Source organism: Diabrotica virgifera, chromosome 1, assembly GCF_917563875.1.
Source record: "Diabrotica virgifera virgifera chromosome 1, PGI_DIABVI_V3a".
Taxonomy (NCBI): Eukaryota; Metazoa; Arthropoda; class Insecta; order Coleoptera; family Chrysomelidae; genus Diabrotica; species Diabrotica virgifera.
In genome coordinates, this window is record NC_065443.1 from 3,670,363 (window position 1) to 3,691,307 (window position 20,945).

Below are 20,945 nucleotides of genomic sequence, written 5' to 3' on the forward strand. Positions count from 1 at the left end.
TTCAATATTTGTTAAATAAAATAAAATATTCCAATTTCCTCGTCCAAAGACCAGGTGGAAGATGACTTGCGAATGTTAGAAGTGCGAAATTGGAAAACCAAGGCGAAGGATAGGAGGGAATAGAAGCTGATTCTGGAACAGGCCAAGACCATGAGTTGTAGAGCCAATGATGATGATTTTAATTCTCTATTCCAATTTTGCAGTCTCACAAATTAGAATAGGATTCATACAACTGTATTAACTGCGGTATCATGGTCTTGTCCAGTTAACACTGCACTATTTTCTTTTAACACCACTATAGTCACTTGGTTCATGCATTTTTTAAATATTTATCCCACGGCACAATAGATTGACTCACGTGCCGCATGTGAAATAAATATTTCATGCGAAACTCGCAATGTGCTTATCGTGTTTAAGTGTTGAGATTTATTCGCGAAATTAAAATCTCATGACACATTCTCTCACGAAATTATCTCTAGTATATCACGACGTATCTCAGGTTTATTTCCACCATTAAAATAAATGTTTGTTGATTTTTTTTATTTCGGGAGACAAAAATCTCATGAGATAATCTCATTGCGGATTTACACGTGTAGGCTTGCTTTGACAGATAAAAATTGAGTATTTTTATAAGCATTCATGATTAAGGATTAAAAATCATCAATGTTCGTCAATATTTTAAGTAAGTAAGTACCTAGAATAGGGCTTTTCATCGATTGTCATTTGTTTCGAGCTTCTGTCATATATTGTATGATCCGTGTATAATATTAATGTACACGGATTATACGACATATGACAGAAGCTCGAAACAGCTGACTGTGAATGAAAAGCCCTATAAACTTTGTTGCAAATAATACACTTTCTGTTTAAGGGGATGAGCGCAAAATTCCGGCTCCAATGCTTTTTAAATATATTCATTTTTTGCGAATTCTGAGAAAACTATTTTATTTGTATGTATTTTTGAAAAATTTAAACGCAGAATGAAAGGTTACGTTATAGCCGAGGGCCGAAAGTCCCTGAAAACTTCTATAATGTTTATTTTAATAAGTTACAGGGGTGAAAAACAGGGAAAATTTAGTGTGATTTTGAATTTCAAATGTTTCATTTAAAAGAAACTTTGTATTTATTCTAAGGGACTTTCGGCCCTCGGTAATAATGTAGTCTTTCATTCTGCGTTAAAATTTTTCAAAAATAGTTATTAGTTTTTTCAGGATTCGAAAAAAATAAACACCATGTTCGTGGTGATATTTTCCAAATGGAACATTCGCTATCTTTGACATACAATAACGCACTAAGTCGAACAGAATGTGGTGACAAGACAGTGACAAACAAGGCGACTAAATATTTGAAATTTGACACGGTTTCAGGAATATTTTGAGTTGTTTATTAAATAATAAGTCTTGATAGTGTATTTGATAAATAATTGATTTAAGACGTGAAATTAATAAAAAGTTATTTATTGTTTATTATTTACGGAAGATCCAAGCATAGAATACACCAGGATATATATTCTGTGATCGAAGTATTTTGTTGTTAAAGATGTTCAAAATGTATCTAAGCGTTCCATAGTAACATTATATTATTAAAAAACTCACTTTATGTGATTATTAGTTTTTATTTTATAGTACCTATATAAATTATTGTAATCACTGAATATATAGTTAGTGAAAAAATAATCATATTAATTAACTGAATTAATAATTTAAGCGATTATACAAATAACGGTTATCCAAGAACATTCAAAAGACATCTCTAAGTTAATGATGACAATGCCATTGTCAACCAATGTTTACATCTCCATATCAGTGAGAATTTTACTACACGTAATTTGCCGTGTAAAGAAAGAAAAAGTAAGGATAGCCGTAAAATATTTGCGCCTATGCTCTTAATAGTTTTCTATAATGTTTATTTTAATAAGCTACGGTGGTGAAAAATAAAAGAGAAAATTTAGTGTGATTTTTAATTTCACATATTTAGTTGAAAAGAAACTTTTTATTTATTCTAAGGGACTTTCAGCCCTCGGTAATAATGTGGTCTTTGAAAAAATGAAAGCATTTAAATAGCATTGGACCAAGATTTTGCGCCTAACCCCCTTAAAGATATAATTTCATACGTAAGTATGTAAATATGACGTTTAACTTTTTGTATATAAATATGCATATTGGTTCCATCAATACAGTTTGATTATCCGAAAATACCGGTTTTAAAAACACCCATGTCCCTCAAAAATAGGTCTTGAGCCTACACTTAAAAAAAATTATTACTTGCCTCATGAGACTTTATTTAATCAGTTATTCATGTCGGGTGGGACAAATTTTCTATTTCGAAAATTTTCGGGAGGGGGGCGTTTCGTAAATATAGAAACTTTGGTGCGCCCGACAACTGGAGTACCTAACCTTAAAAATTTGTCGGACAACATTACCAGTTAATTGTAAATATTTTTATTAAATATTTATGTAAAAATCAGGTGTGTGGGTATAAATTGAATGACTTTATGAAGCGCGCCCCCCATATGGGGAAGGGGGTGCACTATGTAGTCGTAAATGATATTTTTTTTGCACGATTGTTTGATAAAAATACTTAAAATTTATTGCTAATATGGTCCGACAAATTTTTAAGGATACTCGAGTTATCGGACAACACCACAGTTTAGAAACCTCTATATGTATATACGAAACGCCCCCCTCTCGAAAATTTTCCGAAATAGAAAAGTTGAATGTCTCTCTTGTCGTTTCCCCTTTACTGAGAGGATCGTGATTTCTTTCAATATTACTAACAATTTGTTTCCATTGGTATCTACCTTCAGTTGCTCAAAGAGCTTCGCAGAATGAGTTTCCAGCTGAATTCTTAATTTGGTCGGATCATCTAGTTGGTGATCGTCCTCTTGATATTCTGCCCGAAACATTTCCAGAAACAATTAACCTCTCCAAACTATCGTCACCTCTGCGAACCACGTGACCGAAGAATTGCAGAATTCGTTGCAGACATATTGTGGACAGCCTTTTTTAATCTCGAGTTGGTTTAGAATGGAAACGTTTGTCCTATGAGCTGTCCAAGGTATGCGCATCCGCAGCATTCTTCTCCAGCACCACATCTCAAAGGCATCAATTTTTTTGCGCGCGTAAGAGCGAAGAGTACAAGTCTCTGCTCCGTACAGTGGCGGCCCGTGAGGTAGTGCCATACAGTCATGGCACTACATTGCTAACTATGCAGAAACATATTTTCTATCTTCAAAACCTTTTAATACTTGTTAATTTTTTTGTTTGTATTTCTTATTATCTTCATAAATTATATAAAATCTGGCAACCTTGGGCGTAATACAATCCCTGCCAGTTACAGGGGAGATTATTCGACAGGAGAATATTGTGCCGAAGTCAGTACTGGCACGTCTGAAAAGAGAAATATTTCACGATCATTATACAGTTGAGTCCGCGAGTCTTTACCCGTGCGTCATTAATACCTGGCGAGATAAAACACATACTTTTTATCTAGCATCATTCTCTTCCATGCATGAAACTCATGACAAACCAGCTGCCGTTTGTTATTAAGTAGCAACACATGTTATTTTTATGAACCATCTAGACTCAGTGCATTGAAAAGAGATAGGTACAAAAAAAGACGATTCGGTATGTTTTCATATTTTAAGCACAATAGGGCTTTTCATCGATTGTCATTTGTTTCGAGCTTCTGTCATATGTTGAATAATCTGTGTATAATATTAATATACACGGATTATACGACATATGACAGGAGCTCGAAACAAATGACTGTGAATGAAAAGCCCTATTTGTTTGACGTTTCTGATTTGTTTAATTTTGTGGCTGTCAGTCAGTTGAATTTTTTGCGGTTTTTGTCGAATTTTTGCGTTTTGAAGTTTCTTTATATTACACAAACAGTTGTTTTCACAACTAATTTTATATTGGGCTTTGAAATTTTAAGAGGAAACAGTAGCGATCAACAGGTAGCGAAAACGCGTTCCAAGATTGCGGCTGTAATTTTGAATATTTTTTCTAGATATTTGGCGCACATATTCGTAATATAATAAATAATGGCGGTACAGAGCCCAATTTGAAAAATATATTAATATGTGGAAATTACTCAGTAATTAAATACAATATTAAAAAAACGAGCCTGTACCGCCATTAAGAAGAACAAAAAAATACACTTTCTTCAAATAAACCTTTTTATCCGATGCCTAGATATTGTGTCATTTTGGAACTACTAAAATTTTTTATTTCATTAGTAGTTCCAAAATGACACAAAATCCAGGCATCGGATAAAAAAGTTTATTTGAAGAAAATGTATTTTTTTGTTCTTCTTGATAGAGGTACAGGCTCGTTTTTTTAATATTGTATTTAGTTACAGAGTAATTTCCACATATTAATATATTTTTCAAATTGGGCTCTGTACCGCCATTCTTTATTATATTACGAATACGTGTGCCAAATATCTCGAAAAAATATTCAAAATTACAGCCGCAATCTTGGAACGCGTTTTGGCTACCTGTTGATCGCTACTGTATCACCTTAAGGTAAATAATTATATTTTGGCAATTAATATTTAAAATATACAAAGCTAACGTCATTCACACAGTAAAGAAATGATTGTGTTTAGATTTCCGTCAAAGTGAATAAAATAACAAAAATAAAATATGTTATTGATTTTTTTTTATAAATTGTTTATTTATTTATTAATCAATAATAATAAAAGATAATAAATGATGGTTTTGCTTGTTTTCGATTCAGAGGGTTGCACACCCGCTGGACAGGCTGTTTCCACCATTTCAGGCGTCCTCAGCAGCGTTCGTTAGCGTGCACTCCTCTGAATCGAAAAATAGCTGGACCCAATTTAAAGGGAATCTGAAAGATAATTCAAATTCCCCATTAGGACGCGATACAGCGACATCTCATAACAAATTGAAGAGCCTCAGATGCAGAATCCACCAATTTAATAAAAATTAAAATGGTAAATAGTAATTTAAAACTGAGACTTTTCGTGTTGAAAGTTCTTTCTGGTACATCCTTAATCTGCGACTTTTTCAATTAATAAGACCGCAGACGACGAATATAGAAAACGAAAAGGAAACCATCACATTCCGCTTTCATTCGTCTAGGAAAAAAAGGACAGAAGAGAAACTTTCAGTACTCAAATCCGAGTAAAGATAGAAAAATAATAAATGATGGTTTTGCTTGTTTTCGATTCAGAGGGTTGCACATCCGCTGGACAGGCTGTTTCTACCATTTCAGGCGTCCTCAGCAGCGTTCGTTAGCGTGCACTCCTCTGAATCGAAAAATAGCTGGACCATCAATTTAAAGGGAATCTGAAAGATAATTCAAATTCCCCATTAGGACGCGATACAGCGACATCTCATAACAAATAATAAAATAATTTATTAAGCTACTTCAAATGTAGCTGTAATTCTGCACAAACATTTTGAAGCAAAACTTACATTTGACATTCTATATATTTTATATCGTCAAATTTTATAATAAAACCCGTAATCGGAACAGTAGCCACTTTCTGTCAGTTGTCGTTGCGTGAAATAGATTTCCGACTTATTTCGTATGCTTTAAATGATGACGCACGGGTAAAGACTCGCGGACTCAACTGTATATTTGATAACGTAAAATTTTATAATAAAACCCGTAATCGGAACAGTAGCCACTTTCTGTCAGTTGTTGTTGCGTGAAATAGATTTCCGACTTATTTCGTATGCTTTAAGTGATGACGCACGGGTAAAGACTCGCGGACTCAACTGTATGTATTACCTAAGTGACAGAGAAAGGGCTATATTGGACTATTAGTATACCTTCAAATGAGAATCCGTGTGCCAGGCACGAGGGTATCTATTTATTTCGAGTTTCTTTACGTGCTGGCTTGTCACTTTTATTAGGTCTATTTTCTGTTAAAAAGTTTTTGTATTTATAATTAAACTTTTAGTGCATCATGATCGTGGGTGTATTATAAATAATATTTTGATTATTTCTTAGGTTTAATTTATTAATAATTGACAATGAATCAGATTAGCATCTTAAAAACTTTTTTGGTGGTTTTTCGTTAGAAACAAACTACAAATTTTATAAGGTTTTGTGGAGCTTTCGAGTTAGCTTTAAGAGGTCACGACGAAAAAGAAAATTCAGAAAATAGAGATATATAAGAAGCTGGTAAATTTTAGCGCCAAATTAGACAACGACTTACAGGTTCATATTCAAAGTTCCAGATCTTTCAAAGGTCTACCTTCTCCGGACATTAAGTTGCGTCTAATTTATTTATGTCGGAGAAGTTTTCTGCTTATAAGCATCAGAATTTTTAAGCAAAACTCGGTTTAAAACTCAATTACAAGTACTGTATTAGCGAGATGAATTAGGTATTACCTCTGGGGCTGTTCTGCTATCGGTTTTATTAAACCAGGAAGGTTTAAATAGTACATTTGAAGAAACTATTAAACTTTTAAATATTTTGAATTTGAATTAAATACAACGAAAGAAGAACGACTTAGTGCTTTAGGTATGCTCTGCATAAAAGCATTTTGTAAATTGTATTGATAATTTTAATAATAAAGCCATTGAAAACTTTGCAACAAAAAAAAAAGAATCGTAATCGGGTTTCATATATCGTAAACTTTAAAAGTGTTATTACACAAATTTGTGCATGTGTGTGAATAATGAAGTAGTATTATTTTCATAATTTTGTAAATAGAGACTAGATCATAATAACAAACTTCAAGTACTATCAGCAGTAAGTACTGGTGGTATGTTGAGGGTTTTTTATTATTAATTAATTTACGGAACTGTTTTGATAAATTATGGACAATTTCTTGGCATCTCAGATGATAGGTACATAATATACATGAGGTAAAAGTATCTGCGCCTATTTTTTAATTTTTGTTTTAAGTAGGTACATATACCTTTTTTGGCAATATCCTGAGTCAGTCACTAAAAATTTTGGCGGCTGTCCGAATTCTGGCACTACCTTCATAAAGTGGTACGAGCCGCCACTGGCTCCGTATAGAAATATTGAGAATACAAGGGCATTCACCAGTCTCATCATGATATTTTGAGAGATAGATGTGTCTTTCCAAACTTTAGTTAAGCGAATCATCGCATTTTTTGCCATACCAATACGTCTCCGAACTTCTGCTTCACAGTTACCATCGTTAGTTATACTAGACCCGAGATATACAAAGCTGTACCCGAGATAGACAAAGTATTCCTGTAACATGTTAGTCAGTTAAATGGTATGGAATCTGTCGACCAACATTATTTTTGTCTTGGCTTTATTGATTTTCAGACCAACTTTATTGCTTTCGTACTCAACTCTTCGCAGGAGATCAAACATTTCTTGCTCATTTGCTGCTATAAGTGTAGTGTCATCAGCAAATCAAATTGGATATTTTCCTACCCCTACGGTTATTCCACCGGCCAATCCTTCTAAAGTCATCCTCATGACATATGTTCCTCATAAATATTGAATAAGAGAGGTGACAACACGCATCCTTATCTAACTCCTCGACATGAATGACTGAAGAAAAAAGACTCATGATGGAGGTAAAAATTTTTTTTAAGTGTGGCCTAAGGAGTATTATTTAATCGATGATCTACTTTAACAAAAATCAAAGAATTTTCTTGTTTTGATTCTATAATTGCCAAACCCCAAACCAGATGATATCAATGTTTGTTTTTTTGTATGACCAGATCGCTTAATTAATTTTGTTTATGTTAATAAATAAACAAAAGATGTAAAATTCTCTTAGTTTATTCATATAATTTACATATTAATGAAATTATTAGCAATTAGCAAATTAAATAAGCGCCGAGATATGTTGTGTCACAACAAATCTTCAAATTGAAAAAGAACCTATAAAAAAGTACTTATATTTATGGTGTTGTTTAAATGGTCTAGTTTGCGAACAAGACTTTTTATGTTACTTGTAGATCAGATGTAGATATAGTGTCAAACAACTACTGTCTATTTGAATAGTACTAAATTGTGTTTTTAATGGCGGAAAAGGAAAAGGGTAAGTAAATATAAGTAGATTAGTAGGTAAAGCAAATTCGAAATTATCGAACAAATCTCTTTTTCCCTATATAAAGGGTGTCCAGAAACTGTACCGACAAACGAAGACAGGGGATTCCTTAGAGAATTTTAAGATATTTTAACCCAATTCACCTAGTCCTAAAATACTTCCTAAGGGAGCTAGAGCTCTTGGAAGATGGCGTCTTGTAATTAGTTTTTCTTAAATAACTCCAGAACGCTTCTATAGAGAAAAACGAAAATTGGTATACATATTTATCTTCTAGAGATAAATCGACCCCATGTATTGCGAATTTCTAGTATCGCTCATAGGCGTCCGTTTTGGGTAGGGCAACAGTTATTTTATCGCATAACTTTTTTATGTTTAATTTTTAAGCATTTTTTGACTATGGACTATTAAATTGTGAGGTATTCTACAACTGAAAGGTACTCTTGTTTTAGGTCGATAGGATCCACCGTTTTCTAGAAAAATCGATTTGAAAATTTTTCTTTATTTGAATTTCCAAAAAAAATTTCAAAAGCAATAAACTACACACACCGGCAAAATTAGCCGAACACCTTAAAAATGGGACATGTTTGATGTCACGAATTTCCTAAACCAGTGGTCCGATTTGAGTGATTCTTTTAATATGTTATAGCCTTATTATTTAAGAATATCGTTGTAATAATAATATTGTTACTAGACAACTAAATATCATTTTATACCGGGTGTAACAATAATACTGTGTTTTTTTATTAAAGTTTGGAACACCCTGTGGAATATTATAGCATATATAAAATATTGACATTAAAACTCAATTATAGCCTTAGGCTTTCTTAACATTCTCTTTTTTGATTCATTTGCTTATGTTGGAAAATAAAAAAGTTATGGGCTTTAACCACTAGCCATGTTTTTCATCGATAAATCCTCATAGTAGGGGAGGAAAAGTATGCTAAATTTGCAGTTACTGGAGCGTTATGGGGACCTATTGGATTGTGAATAGTATGTGCTAAAACCAGAAAAAAGTTAAGTTAAGTTTTCCATATATTGGGGGACATTTCATTTTTTAATTTATTTTCCATTTGAAACAATCGTTTTTTTCCGATTATAATAATTTAAAATAATGTTGCGAATAAAAATTGCTTATTTTTACGTCAAGAATCCAAATCTTCAATAAAAATTGGGGGCTCCTATTTAATATTTTAAAGTAACCTCCCACCCCACCTCCGTGGGGGGACGTGTTTGGTGCCATTCGATAGATTTTTAAAAAATATTGAATACGTGTATTTTGCAGTTTTACAACCTGATGTTCATTTCGCGAAATATCGTATTTAAAATTTTTAATTTACCCCCCAAGCGAATAGATTTTTTAGATTTCTAAGAATAGATTTTTTCTCAGTCGCCTTAATGAATGCCCTGGTGTTAAGAACCAATATATGGTATAGGTACATTTACAGGGTACAAGGTTTCTCCCCATGTGATAATCTGACGCGCTCGAGTAACTGAAAAAATCCCCGCTTGGGCTCCCCTACCATCATTATCTGCTTAGTTTAATAAACAAGCCTAAAGTAATTCAATAGATGTATTAAATAAATAAATTAATAAGCGATGTATGCGATGTCACAATGACGACCTCCCGTGGATTTCAGCAGAACTAGCTGAACATCAGATCAAAAAACTTCAAAATACACGTATTCAATATTGTTGAAAAATCTATCGAATGGCACCAAACACCCCCACGGAGGTGGGGTGGGGGGATTTAATTTAAAATCTTAAATAGGAGCCGCCAATTTTTATTGCAGATTTGGATTCTTTACGTAAAAATAAGCAACTTTTATTTGACACATTTTTTCGAATTATGGATGGATCGCGCTATAATCGGAAAAATCGGTTTTTTCAAATGGAAAATAAATTAAAAAATGAAAATTCCCCCAATATATGGAAAACTTAACTTAGCCTTTTTCTGGTTTTAGCACATACTATTCACAATCCAATAGGTCCCCATAACGCTCGACTAACTGCAAATTTAGCATACTTTCCTCCCCTACTATGAGGATTTATCGATGAAAAACATGGCTAGTTGTTAAAACTCATAACTTTTTTATTTTCCAACATAAGCAAATTAATCAAAAAAGAAAATGTTAAGAAAGCCTAAGGCTATAATTGAGTTTTAATTTCAATATTTTATATATCCTAGAATAGTCCACAGGGTGTTCCAAACTTTAAGAAAAAAACACAGTATTATTGTTATACCCGGTATAAAATGATATTTAGCTGTCTAGCAACAATATTATTACAACGATATTCTTAAATAATAAGGCTATAACATACTAAAAGAATCACTCAAATCGGGCCACTGGTTTAGGAAATTCGTGACATCAAACATGTCCCATTTTTAAGGTGTTCGGCTAATTTTGCCGGTGTGTGTATTTAGAAATCCGAAAACTGGTTCGTTTATTTATATTTCAGAGGTAAATGAATTTCATTAATTGCGAATTTTTAGTATGGGTCATATGCTTCCGTTCTGGGTAGGTCAACGGCTATTTTATCGCATAACATTTTTGTCTTTAATTTTTAAGCATTTTTGACTCTAGATTATTAAGTTATGACATATTCTAGTACTAAAAGTTACTCTCGCTTTAAGTTGGTAAAATACACCGTTTTTTTTTGAAAAAACTTTCAATTTTTATTCAAATTCAAAAAACGAAAAACTTTCAAATCGATTTTTCTAGAAAACCGTGTGTCCTACCGACTTAAATCAAGAGTACCTTCTAGTACTAGAATACCTCACAATTTAATAAACCAGTGTCAAAAATGCTTAAAAGTTAAAGACAAAAAAGTTATGTGATAAAATAACCGTTGCCCTAACCAAAACGGACGTCTATGATCGGTACTAGAAATTGGCAATGGATGGAATCGATTTACCTCTGGAAGATAAATATACGTGCCGATTTTCGTTTTTCTAAATTGAAGCGTTCTGGAGGTATTTAAGAAAAACTAATTACAAGACGCCATCTTCAAAGAGCTCTAGCTCCCTTAGGAAGTATTTTCGGACAAATGAATTGGGTTAAATTGTCTTAAAATTATCTGAAGAATCTCCTGTCATCGTTTGTCGGTAGAGTTTCTGGACACCCTGTAATGCGCGATTTTCTGTATTCTTATAAAAAATATATATTTGTGTGTGTGTTGGCATTGTAATATAAAAATAATATAAAAATTATAGTTGATCTAAAACCTTTAACAAAAACAACGACTGTAGCATTTGATACATAGCGTTTAAAAGATACAATAATTCATAATGACTAAGTATATAGCTTTTAGGGTGTTGAATCGTGGACCTTGAACGAAGATATGTGCAGATAATTGGAAGCATTTGAAATTGGCTATGTCGAAGAATACTTTAAACCCCGTGGACTGACCGAGTAACAAATGAGGAGGTCCTCAGAAGAATGTAGAAGAACTGAGAGGTACTGACCACCATCAAATCTCGAAAGTGACAGTACTTCGGACTCTCTCTCTCTCTTGTCGTTTCCCCATTACTGAGGATCGTGATTTCTTTCAGTATTCCTAACAAGTTTTTCCATTGGTCTCTTCAGCTGCTCTAACAGCTTCGCAGAATGAGTTTCCAGCTGAATTCTTTATTTGGTCGGACCATCTAGTTGGCGATCGTCCTCTTGATCTTCTCCCCGGGACGTTTCCAGAAACAATTAGTCTCTCCAACTATCGTCACATTCTGCGAACCACGTAACCGAAGAATTGCAGTATTCGTTGCAGACATATTGTGGACAGCCTTTTTTTAATCTTAAGTTGGTTTAGAATGGAAACGTTTGTCCTATGATCTGTCCAAGGTATGCGCAGCATTCTTCTCCAGCACCACATCTCAAAGGCATCAATTTTTTGGCGCTCGCATACGCGAAGAGTTTAAGTCTCTGCTCCGTATAGGAATATTGAGAATATAATGACATTCACCAGTATCATCTTGATATTTTGAGAGATAGATCTGTCTTTCCAAACTTTAGTTAGGCGACTCATCGCATTTTTTGCCATACCAATACGTCTCTGAACTTCTGATTCACAGTTACCATCGTTAGTTATACTAGACCCGAGATAGATAAAGGTGTTTACTATCTGGTATTATTGTAACATGTTAGTCAGTTGAATTGTGTCGAATCTGTCGACCACCATTATTTTTGTCTTAGCTTTATTGATTTTTAGACCAACTTTATTGCTTTCGTACTTCGGACACATTATGCTAAATGAATCCAGATATGTCCTTCTACAAGCCATCTTGCAAGGAAAAATATTTGGAAAACGGGGTCCAGGAAGAAGAAGAACATCCTGGTTGAAGAACCTCGGAACTTGGTTCAACACAACATCTGTACAGCTGTTCCGCGCTGCGGCGGATAAGGTAAAGATTGCCATGATGATCGCCAACATTCGTCACGGATAGGCACATCAAGAAGAAGAAGAAGTACATAGTGTCGTGCTAAGACAAATACTGGAAAAACCAATGGATTCAATATCAACACATACCATGTTTTCGTAGATTTTAAATCGGCCAATGATAGTGTCCTAAGAAATAAATTGAATGAAGCCATGGATGAATTCCACATCCCCGATGAACTGATAAGATTGGTTAAGGCTACAATGCCTAAAGTTTGCAAAGTCGAAATACAGGGCGAACAATCGCAGGCGTTTGAAACGCATGTTGGGCTGCGACAATAATGCGCTGGCGTGTCTCCTCTTTAACATAGCTCTGGAAAAGGCGGTCAGAGATACACGAATAGACAACAGAGAAAATATTTTTAATAAACCATCCTAGATTTTGGCATATGCAGATGATGTGGACCTAGTTGTCCACACAACAAGCAAACTAGAAGAAATGTATACCATCTTCTCAAATGCCTCAAAAAATATGAGGTTGCAAGTAAATGAGAGAAAACTGAGATGATGACATCATCGCCCAATCATAGAGCCAGAAACATCGGTCACCAATTCGCGGTTGATAACTCTACTTTTGAAGTGGTGGACAAATTCACAAACTTAGGCTCCCTGATCATCAAGGAGAATGTCATGACGGAAGAAATCAAGCGAAGGATAATCCTAGCAAACAAATGCTATTTTTGACTGAGTAGACCAAAATCGGAGATCTAACACATGTCATATTAGAATGTCATTCAAACATAACTAACATAAACGACCTTTATAAGGAATTAAAAGATTTAAAATGTTTTTTCCCAATAAACCTTAATACTTTAATATTTACAAATGATATGGAAATTCTTCATCTCATTTATAAACATGTTAAATTATGTAAATACAAGTTGTAAACGTAATATAATAGGCATAATTTGTTAATGTGGTTTGAAAAAATTTAAAAAAATAATATATAAAAAAAACACATAATAAAATAATAACAAAAAAATAATAAATAAAAAAAAAGAAAAAAAAATAGAAACAAAAATAAAAAAAGAATAAAAAAAAAGAAGTAAAAAAAAGTGTTTCGCACAAATTAAAATATATATTAAAAAAACAGTAAAATAGTTAAAACAAAATAAAAAAAAGCTACACAATGTACTAATGTATCTATAAAAATAATATTGTAAAATGTACTTATGTTTATAAGAAATTTATGACTATGAATCTGCAATCAATCACAAACAAGTCTGGCTAATTGGCTCTGCCAAAGCCATTTTTCAAAAAAAAAGACTGAGTAGACATGTGAGAAGCAGAAACTTAAGCCAAACAACAAAAATAAACATAATATACAAAACCTTTATACATGTGTTGACATATAGATCGAAGCCATGGGCCATCTCCAAGTCAGATGAAAACTTTCTGCTTATATTTGAACGAAGGATCCTAAGAAGAATATTCGGTGACATCTGTGGGTTTGGAGGAGGAGATACAACTACGAGATATACCACAGATATATGAAGAGTGGAGATATATAACGTGCCAAGTGACAAAATACACAATCGAGAAAAATGAGTTTTTATCAGGAAACGGAACACTATATGGGCTAGACATCTAGCAAGATCGCAGCAGAACAACCCTTCTAGAATAATCCTTATCTTACAACATGTGGGATCAAGATATGTAGGCCAAAACTCAGATGGAACGATGGTGTAGATGAGGATGGTAGAAAAATAGGCGCAGCAAACTGGCAACAGTTGACAATGGATAGAACTGACTGGCGTAATAGACTTGGGAAGGTCGAGGCCCTTTCATAGGGCTGTAGCACCATTGATGACGATGATCTCGTTCTTTCATTCAATACCTAAGCAAAGTTGTGAAGATAAAAGTTTTCGTTTGACCGAAAATTTAGTTGTTAGGGCTCATAGATAAATATTATTCCTATTATGAGATTAATTTGATGAATGAATGCACTTCAAAGTCTTATCACTGGCCATAACATGATTTCTTTATCTAGTGTGTCGTTGCACATTTGGTAATCATTATATTGTAAAAATAAAACAAAAATAAAAAAAAGTATATTGTAAAAAACTTGACCTCAAATATTTATGTGAATACTAAATAGTTTTTACAAAGATACGAAAGATTAAATTTCGTTGTATCGAAAATTACTGCGTAATTTTTTAATTTTATGAAAAATACAGTATGCGCCAAAATAAACAATACTGAAATGGAAATCGAAATATTTTTGATTATTTATATATTTAACCTTTAACTACACGCGCTGGCGTACTTTGTACGCCAAATATAAGAATTCTACTGGAAATATATTTAAAAATTTAATTTTTGACCTTGTTTATCTCTCTAACCTATCACTGGAATGTGCTTTACAATTTGGTTTTAGTTTCGTTATAATCGGCGTTCTGGAAAGATCGTAATTTACATTTTATTATTAGTTGTTTCCGGTGGTGGACAATACACCCCAGGAATATATTACTATAAGTCGTAATATAAGTACATATTTTAATTGTTTTTTAGTTATTATGGCAAAAAATATATTTTTCTTTGTAAACAATACTTTTTCTCCTGTAAAAAATCACATTCAAAAAAATTTTTTATTAGTAATTTTATTTATCATGGAATCCAGTTATTCCATGATTCCAGTTATAAATTCCAATTGGCTTACTGAAAAGGAACTTCAAGTATCCACTGATGCCGAATAAGGTTTATAACAAACAACTAAGTGTATTTTTTCAAAAAAAAAATTAAACAAATCCGCTGTTTTTAAGTGTATTTTCTTGTGGCGTACAAAGTACGCCACGCGTGTAGTTATGTTATAACTTGATGCGCGGGTAGTTAAAGGTTAATATACATGATGTAGCCTTGTAAACATTATTCACGACGACATTCCCGATAAAATAGATGTTAAAGATGCCCTTTGGCACAAAAAAATAATCTTTAATTTTAGTCCGCCATTCCAGAATGTCGGTGTATCCGTCTGCCTCCTTCAGCTTTCCCCATATGTACGCATCAGGTGGCGATCTCCCAAAATGATCAAGCAGTATTCGAAGATACTCCCTGGCCGTGAGACAGGTTGCCTCGACCTGCTGAAACCATTGTTGAGATTAAGCTTGGATGGTATTAAGCACAACCACACACTCTCCGCACTTTTGCCTTAGTATTATGTTTTTCGGTCGCGGAGTTTGGAGCACCAGTATAGGCAAACTCTGCTCACGCAAAGAACGTTAACGTGGCTCTAAATGAAACGGTATCGAAGAGGTATACCCCATAGCTGGGATTCGCTCCACCATCTATCAGGAGGAAAGTCACGTCAGAGGTAGAACAAAAAAAGCAGGAGATGGACCGAAGACACCCCTTATATGACAACCAAACTCAGCCGAGTAGATTAAGATCTCGGAAAAGCTTTCTGAAAACATCAAGATCCATCCCCGAAGCGCCAGAGACGCGCCGAATACACCTATGGCAAGCGTCAACTACCGCAACACATTTTTCTCCCTCAGAGGAAATGGCTGCTGGACACAATTTACCGTATCCGACTTGGAAAGCGCTAAACAGACTAAGAACCGGCGTTTCACGTTGTGCTAGTAACCTGAAAAAATGGGGATACCAGGAGGACGATACTTGCGGCTGTGGCGCGGTTCAGACCAGTCGGCATCTACTATCATGCACAGAGATGAGAGAGACCTGCACAGAAGAAGATTTAATTATAGGAAATGACAGGGCCATCTATGTGGCCAACAATTGGAAGTATAGAATTTAAAGTTGTTGGTGTTCCGGACACGGAAAGTAAGTAAGTAAGCTTGGATGGTTTTCGCGACCTTTTTCGTATGACCGAAAAAAGCACTCCACGTTAAAATTGAGAACCATCCTGAAGTGCCTAACATTACCACGACACTTACATACGTTATAACGACGTTCGGAAACCACTCAGTACGTTCCGGCGCATGACACATACAAATTTGAGGCATACGCACAGGGATGCCAGGTCTGGGGAATTTTCCCCATAACTGGGGAAAATTGATAAACTTTGGGGACTGGGGAAAAACTTTTTTAAAATGACTAATATCTGGGGAAATCAAACTGGCTAAAATATGTTATTAAATTTAGTAAAAAATAGTTATTTTAGAAAGTCCATTCCTAATTACGTGAATATTAAATGTTTTACAACGACAAGATCGTGGTCACTGATTCCACATATAGGCCACACTCAATACAGTTTGGTGAATTGTGACTACCGCGAACAATGATATTCCCTGGGGTTCCCTAAATAAAACCGTTCTTGAACGGTTACGAGTCTGCGCAGTAACGAGAAATGTGTAACTGTGCATACATTTTCGTTATTGCGCATGCGCGTAACGGTTCAAAAGCGGTTTTGTATCGAATTGGAACAAACCTTATAAGTCCGCGGAATTCTGTTGAAAATCTGGCAACTTTTAAAACACAATATGGGGAAATAAATTATTTGGGCCTGGCAACGCTGCATACGCATTTCAGTACTAGCGTTGATTGAGGTATTGGAGAAGATATCTCCATATCTCCCCATATCAATATTTCAATCAACGGTACTAGTCCAGAGAAATAAGATTTTTCTCGTGACACATCCCCCTCCAGGCCGAAACCAAATTTTTTGAGTAGTATGGACATCTTATTAATATCCTATATGTTTCCTGCAGACAATTTTGATGATATACATAGTTATAAACAAAAATGAAGATCAAAAACGGCAAATTTTCGCTTTTTTCGTCTCTTACTAAAAAGTGAAGCATTCTAAACAAATTTGAAAATAAGAAACTCATAAATCATACAAAAATACTTCAATATGGCGTTCGCTGAATATGTCTATCCTTATTTGTTGCTTAGAAAATTGCAAAATAAGTCATAAATTTTGAGATTTTATAAAATGTTCATAACTTATGTAAAAATTAAGTTAGAACCTTTTTAATACATGGAATGCTGAGACTTCTTGTGCTTAAATTACATTTTAAATTTTAAAGAAATTGGTCAAATAGTTTAAAAGTTATTTAATTTGTTTATCCCAAATTCATTTTTTTTGTAACACTATAAGTCAAAAAATTATGAGGTTACAGTAATACTTTGGACAGTTTATGAAAGAAGAACATTTATACTATTAACTTAATTAAAAAAATGACAAGAAGTAATTTTAAACTGTAAAATTATTTTGCAAAACGTAGATTTTTTGCTTACTTATAAACAATTAGAATAACTGTTTAACCATTACCCGTAGAAAAATTATTTTTTCATATTTAGACAGACTAAATTTTTATACGCATTTAGAAAGAAAAACAATTGTCCTAGGATAATTAGGGACGAAGTTAGCTCCCCCTTTTTTTAATTCACATGTTCTTGCAAAATAATTTTGCAATATTTAGAATTATTTTTTGTTATTTTTTGTAATTAAATTAATGGTGTAAATCTTCTTCTTTCATAAACTATCCAAAGTATTACTGGAACTTCATCATTTTCTGACTTATAGTGTTGCAAAAAAAATTAATTTGGGATAAACAAATTAAATAACTTTTAAACTGTTTGACCAATTGCTTTGAAATTTACGGTATGATTTAAGCACCAGAAGTCTCAGCATTCCGTGTAATAATAAGGTTCTAAGTTAATTTTTGCATAAGTTATGAATATTTATAAAAAGAATGTGTGTGTACTTTGTACGCACGTAAGAAGTTATACTTCTATTATATGATTTCAACGAAATTAATATACTTTAAACAGTTTATTTATATTTTATTTAAATATTAAACTAATTTTAATACTTACTACTTCTCAAAAATTTTTATTAAAACAGTGCCAAAAATTAAAATAATAAAAGAATAAAACACACACAAACAAACACATTGAAAAATGCCACAAATGATTTCTGAACAATGTAGGAAAAAATTTTAACTAAATACGTATTTTCTGAAAAAAAAATTATATAATAAACTTACAATCATAAAATTATATTTTATTTAAATATTAAACTAATTTTAATACTTACTACTTCTCAAAAATTTTTATTAAAACAGTGCCAAAAATTAAAATAATAAAAGAATAAAACACACACAAACAAACACATTGAAAAATGCCACAAATGATTTCTGAACAATGTAGGACAAATTTTTAACTAAATACGTATTTTCTGAAAAAAAAATTATATAATAAACTTACAATCATAAAATGTATAAAAAAATAAAAAAAATAAAAGTTTCCATTGGGGTTCGAACCCGCTTATCAGCGCAGTTAGTATTGAAATTCATTCACCTTAAACTTTTACCCACGGAGACCATGTGTCATCATGTGCGAAGATCAACTAACTAAACGGATTAAACTTTTGACGGTTCTGAATTTAACCAAATTATTTTGATTTTTAATTGAAATTATTTAGAATTGAAAGAAATATTAGAATACAACACAACATAGAGTAAGAAAACAATATATTAGGTGAATATTGATAGAAATTTTGATGGTAATTAAATTATGTAAATCAAAGCATTACATAGATACTATTTTAGTAGGTTCTTTTTAAATTTTCCAAATAGGTAGGTCCTACCTGTGAAATTTTTTATTAGGATACTGAAACATTTACAATTATTACGTACCTGTCGCTTTTAAAGACTATTTAAAAAGTCACTACAATATTATAAACTTGCATTTTTCTCTGCCATCATAACAATAAAAACTAATATACACAACATTAATTTGTTTATCCAAAATGTCCATATTGAACAATTATTAACAGATGATTTTAACACCCAATCAGATCCCGTATAACGTTTATACCATACTGTCTGTGTGCGCATGCGCGCAGAATTATGAACTTTTACTTTCAATCGCGCCTAAAGGAGTATAACTTCAAAAACTAAAAATTTATGATTTATTTTGCAATTTTCTAAGCAACCAATAAAGATAGACGTATTTAGCGAACGCCATATTGAAGTTTTTTATGCGAGTTATAAGTTTCTTACTCTCAAATTTGTTTAAAATGCTTAACTTTGAGGTAATAGACGAAAAAAGCGAAAATTTACCGTTTTTTGATTTTCATTTGTTTATAACTATGTATATCATCAAAATCGGCTACAGGAAACATAATATAGGCTATTATTATAGATGTCCATATGTACTACTCAAAAAATTTGATTTCGGCCTGAAGGGGGTTGTGTCACCAACAGAATATCTTTTTTCCTTATTTCTCTTAACTATACTGTTTATTTTGCCGCATACTTATTAATTAGTTGCAAATTGTTATTATTTAAATATAATTGTTAATTATGCTGTATAGTTCATAAACAATTTATTTATTTTTAGAGAGGAAGAAGCATTCCAAACTTCGGACTGTAATATCCAAATCCAAGGCTCAACTTTTCAAATCAGTGGCAATCTTCAGATGGTTGCCCAACTACACGAAGAATGATATTCTGGCAGATTTAATTGCCGGATTAACGGTTGGCTTGACTATGATACCTCAATCCATAGCTTATGCTGGTCTGGCAGAACAACCAGCTGAATATGGACTGTATACAGCCTTTGTGGGATCCTATGTGTATATTATTTTTGGAACTATTAAGGAAGTGAGTGTTCTTCGCATAATCAACGACGCTCTACTTTATTCTTCTTCTTTCTGTTTATGAGCAATTCTGTTTGGTGATTGGTCGATTTATACCTCCATGAAAGGTTGCTACTACATCTTTTGCGCTCTCCGCACTCCATCTTGTCCGATACTTCTTCTACGGATTAGTGATTTATCGCTTTCTATTTTGCCCACACTTTTTTTTGTCTAGTGCCCATTTGTTAATATACTGTACGTTATATTTTCTTCTAATGCTTTCACTCCCCTTTCCTTTTCTCAGCGTATTTCCTATAATTCTTATCAGTGCTTTCATCTTTGCCGTTTCCAGTGGTTTTTGTGTTGAGGCTGTATTGGGTTTTGTTTTTGATACATATGTCACTGTTGGTCTTACACTGGCTTTATAAATTCTTGACTTATAGCTTTATTAAGGCATTCTGTCAGTCTATTTGCTTTTTGTACTTGATCTACCACTTCTTTGTCCAGTCGCTGTGTAATTCCAAGGTATCTTATTTTCACTTAATTTATTCTGTCCTATTTTATTCTATACTGTTCTCATCCGGTCTGTACTTCTTCCTTTTTTCTCTTCCTCGACCCGTTTTTTGAAGTTATACTTCTTTAGGCGCGATTGGGAGTGAATTTCTATTCTTCTGCGCGCATGCGCACACAGACAGTATGGCGTTAGTTGCTAAATCTTTCAAGTTATGTATATATCAGAGCAAAAAAGGTGTGGAAACAATATATTAGTGTTTTTAGTAAATATATTTATTATAATTTTTGTGTCTTTGGATTTGTCTTCCTCTGGAGTAAGATAAGTATTATTAAAACATTTTTATATTTATTATACTTCACTTCGTCTGTTTGTTACCGTGAATTGTCATTATGTCCGAGAAGCTATGTAAACAGAGAGGTCGTGACGAT

The 20,945-nt window shown here is 33.1% G+C and overlaps 1 protein-coding gene across 2 annotated transcripts in view; it reads left to right on the forward strand.

Annotated features, from left to right (window-relative positions):
* The first annotated feature begins 579 nt into the window (after positions 1-579).
* The window catches only part of LOC126886867 (sodium-independent sulfate anion transporter-like), a 33,294-nt gene continuing 12,928 nt past the window's right edge, over positions 580-20,945 (forward strand). Inside the window, exons 1-2 of one of the 2 annotated variants that reach the window (XM_050653990.1) lie at positions 580-682; positions 19,766-20,028. In XM_050653990.1, the coding sequence (XP_050509947.1) occupies positions 664-682; positions 19,766-20,028 (282 nt within the window). In that variant the 5' untranslated portion in view covers positions 580-663. Of the gene's footprint in view, positions 683-7,785; positions 8,018-19,765; positions 20,029-20,945 lie in introns of those variants that run through there. The other variant, XM_050653994.1, reaches the window with a different exon arrangement.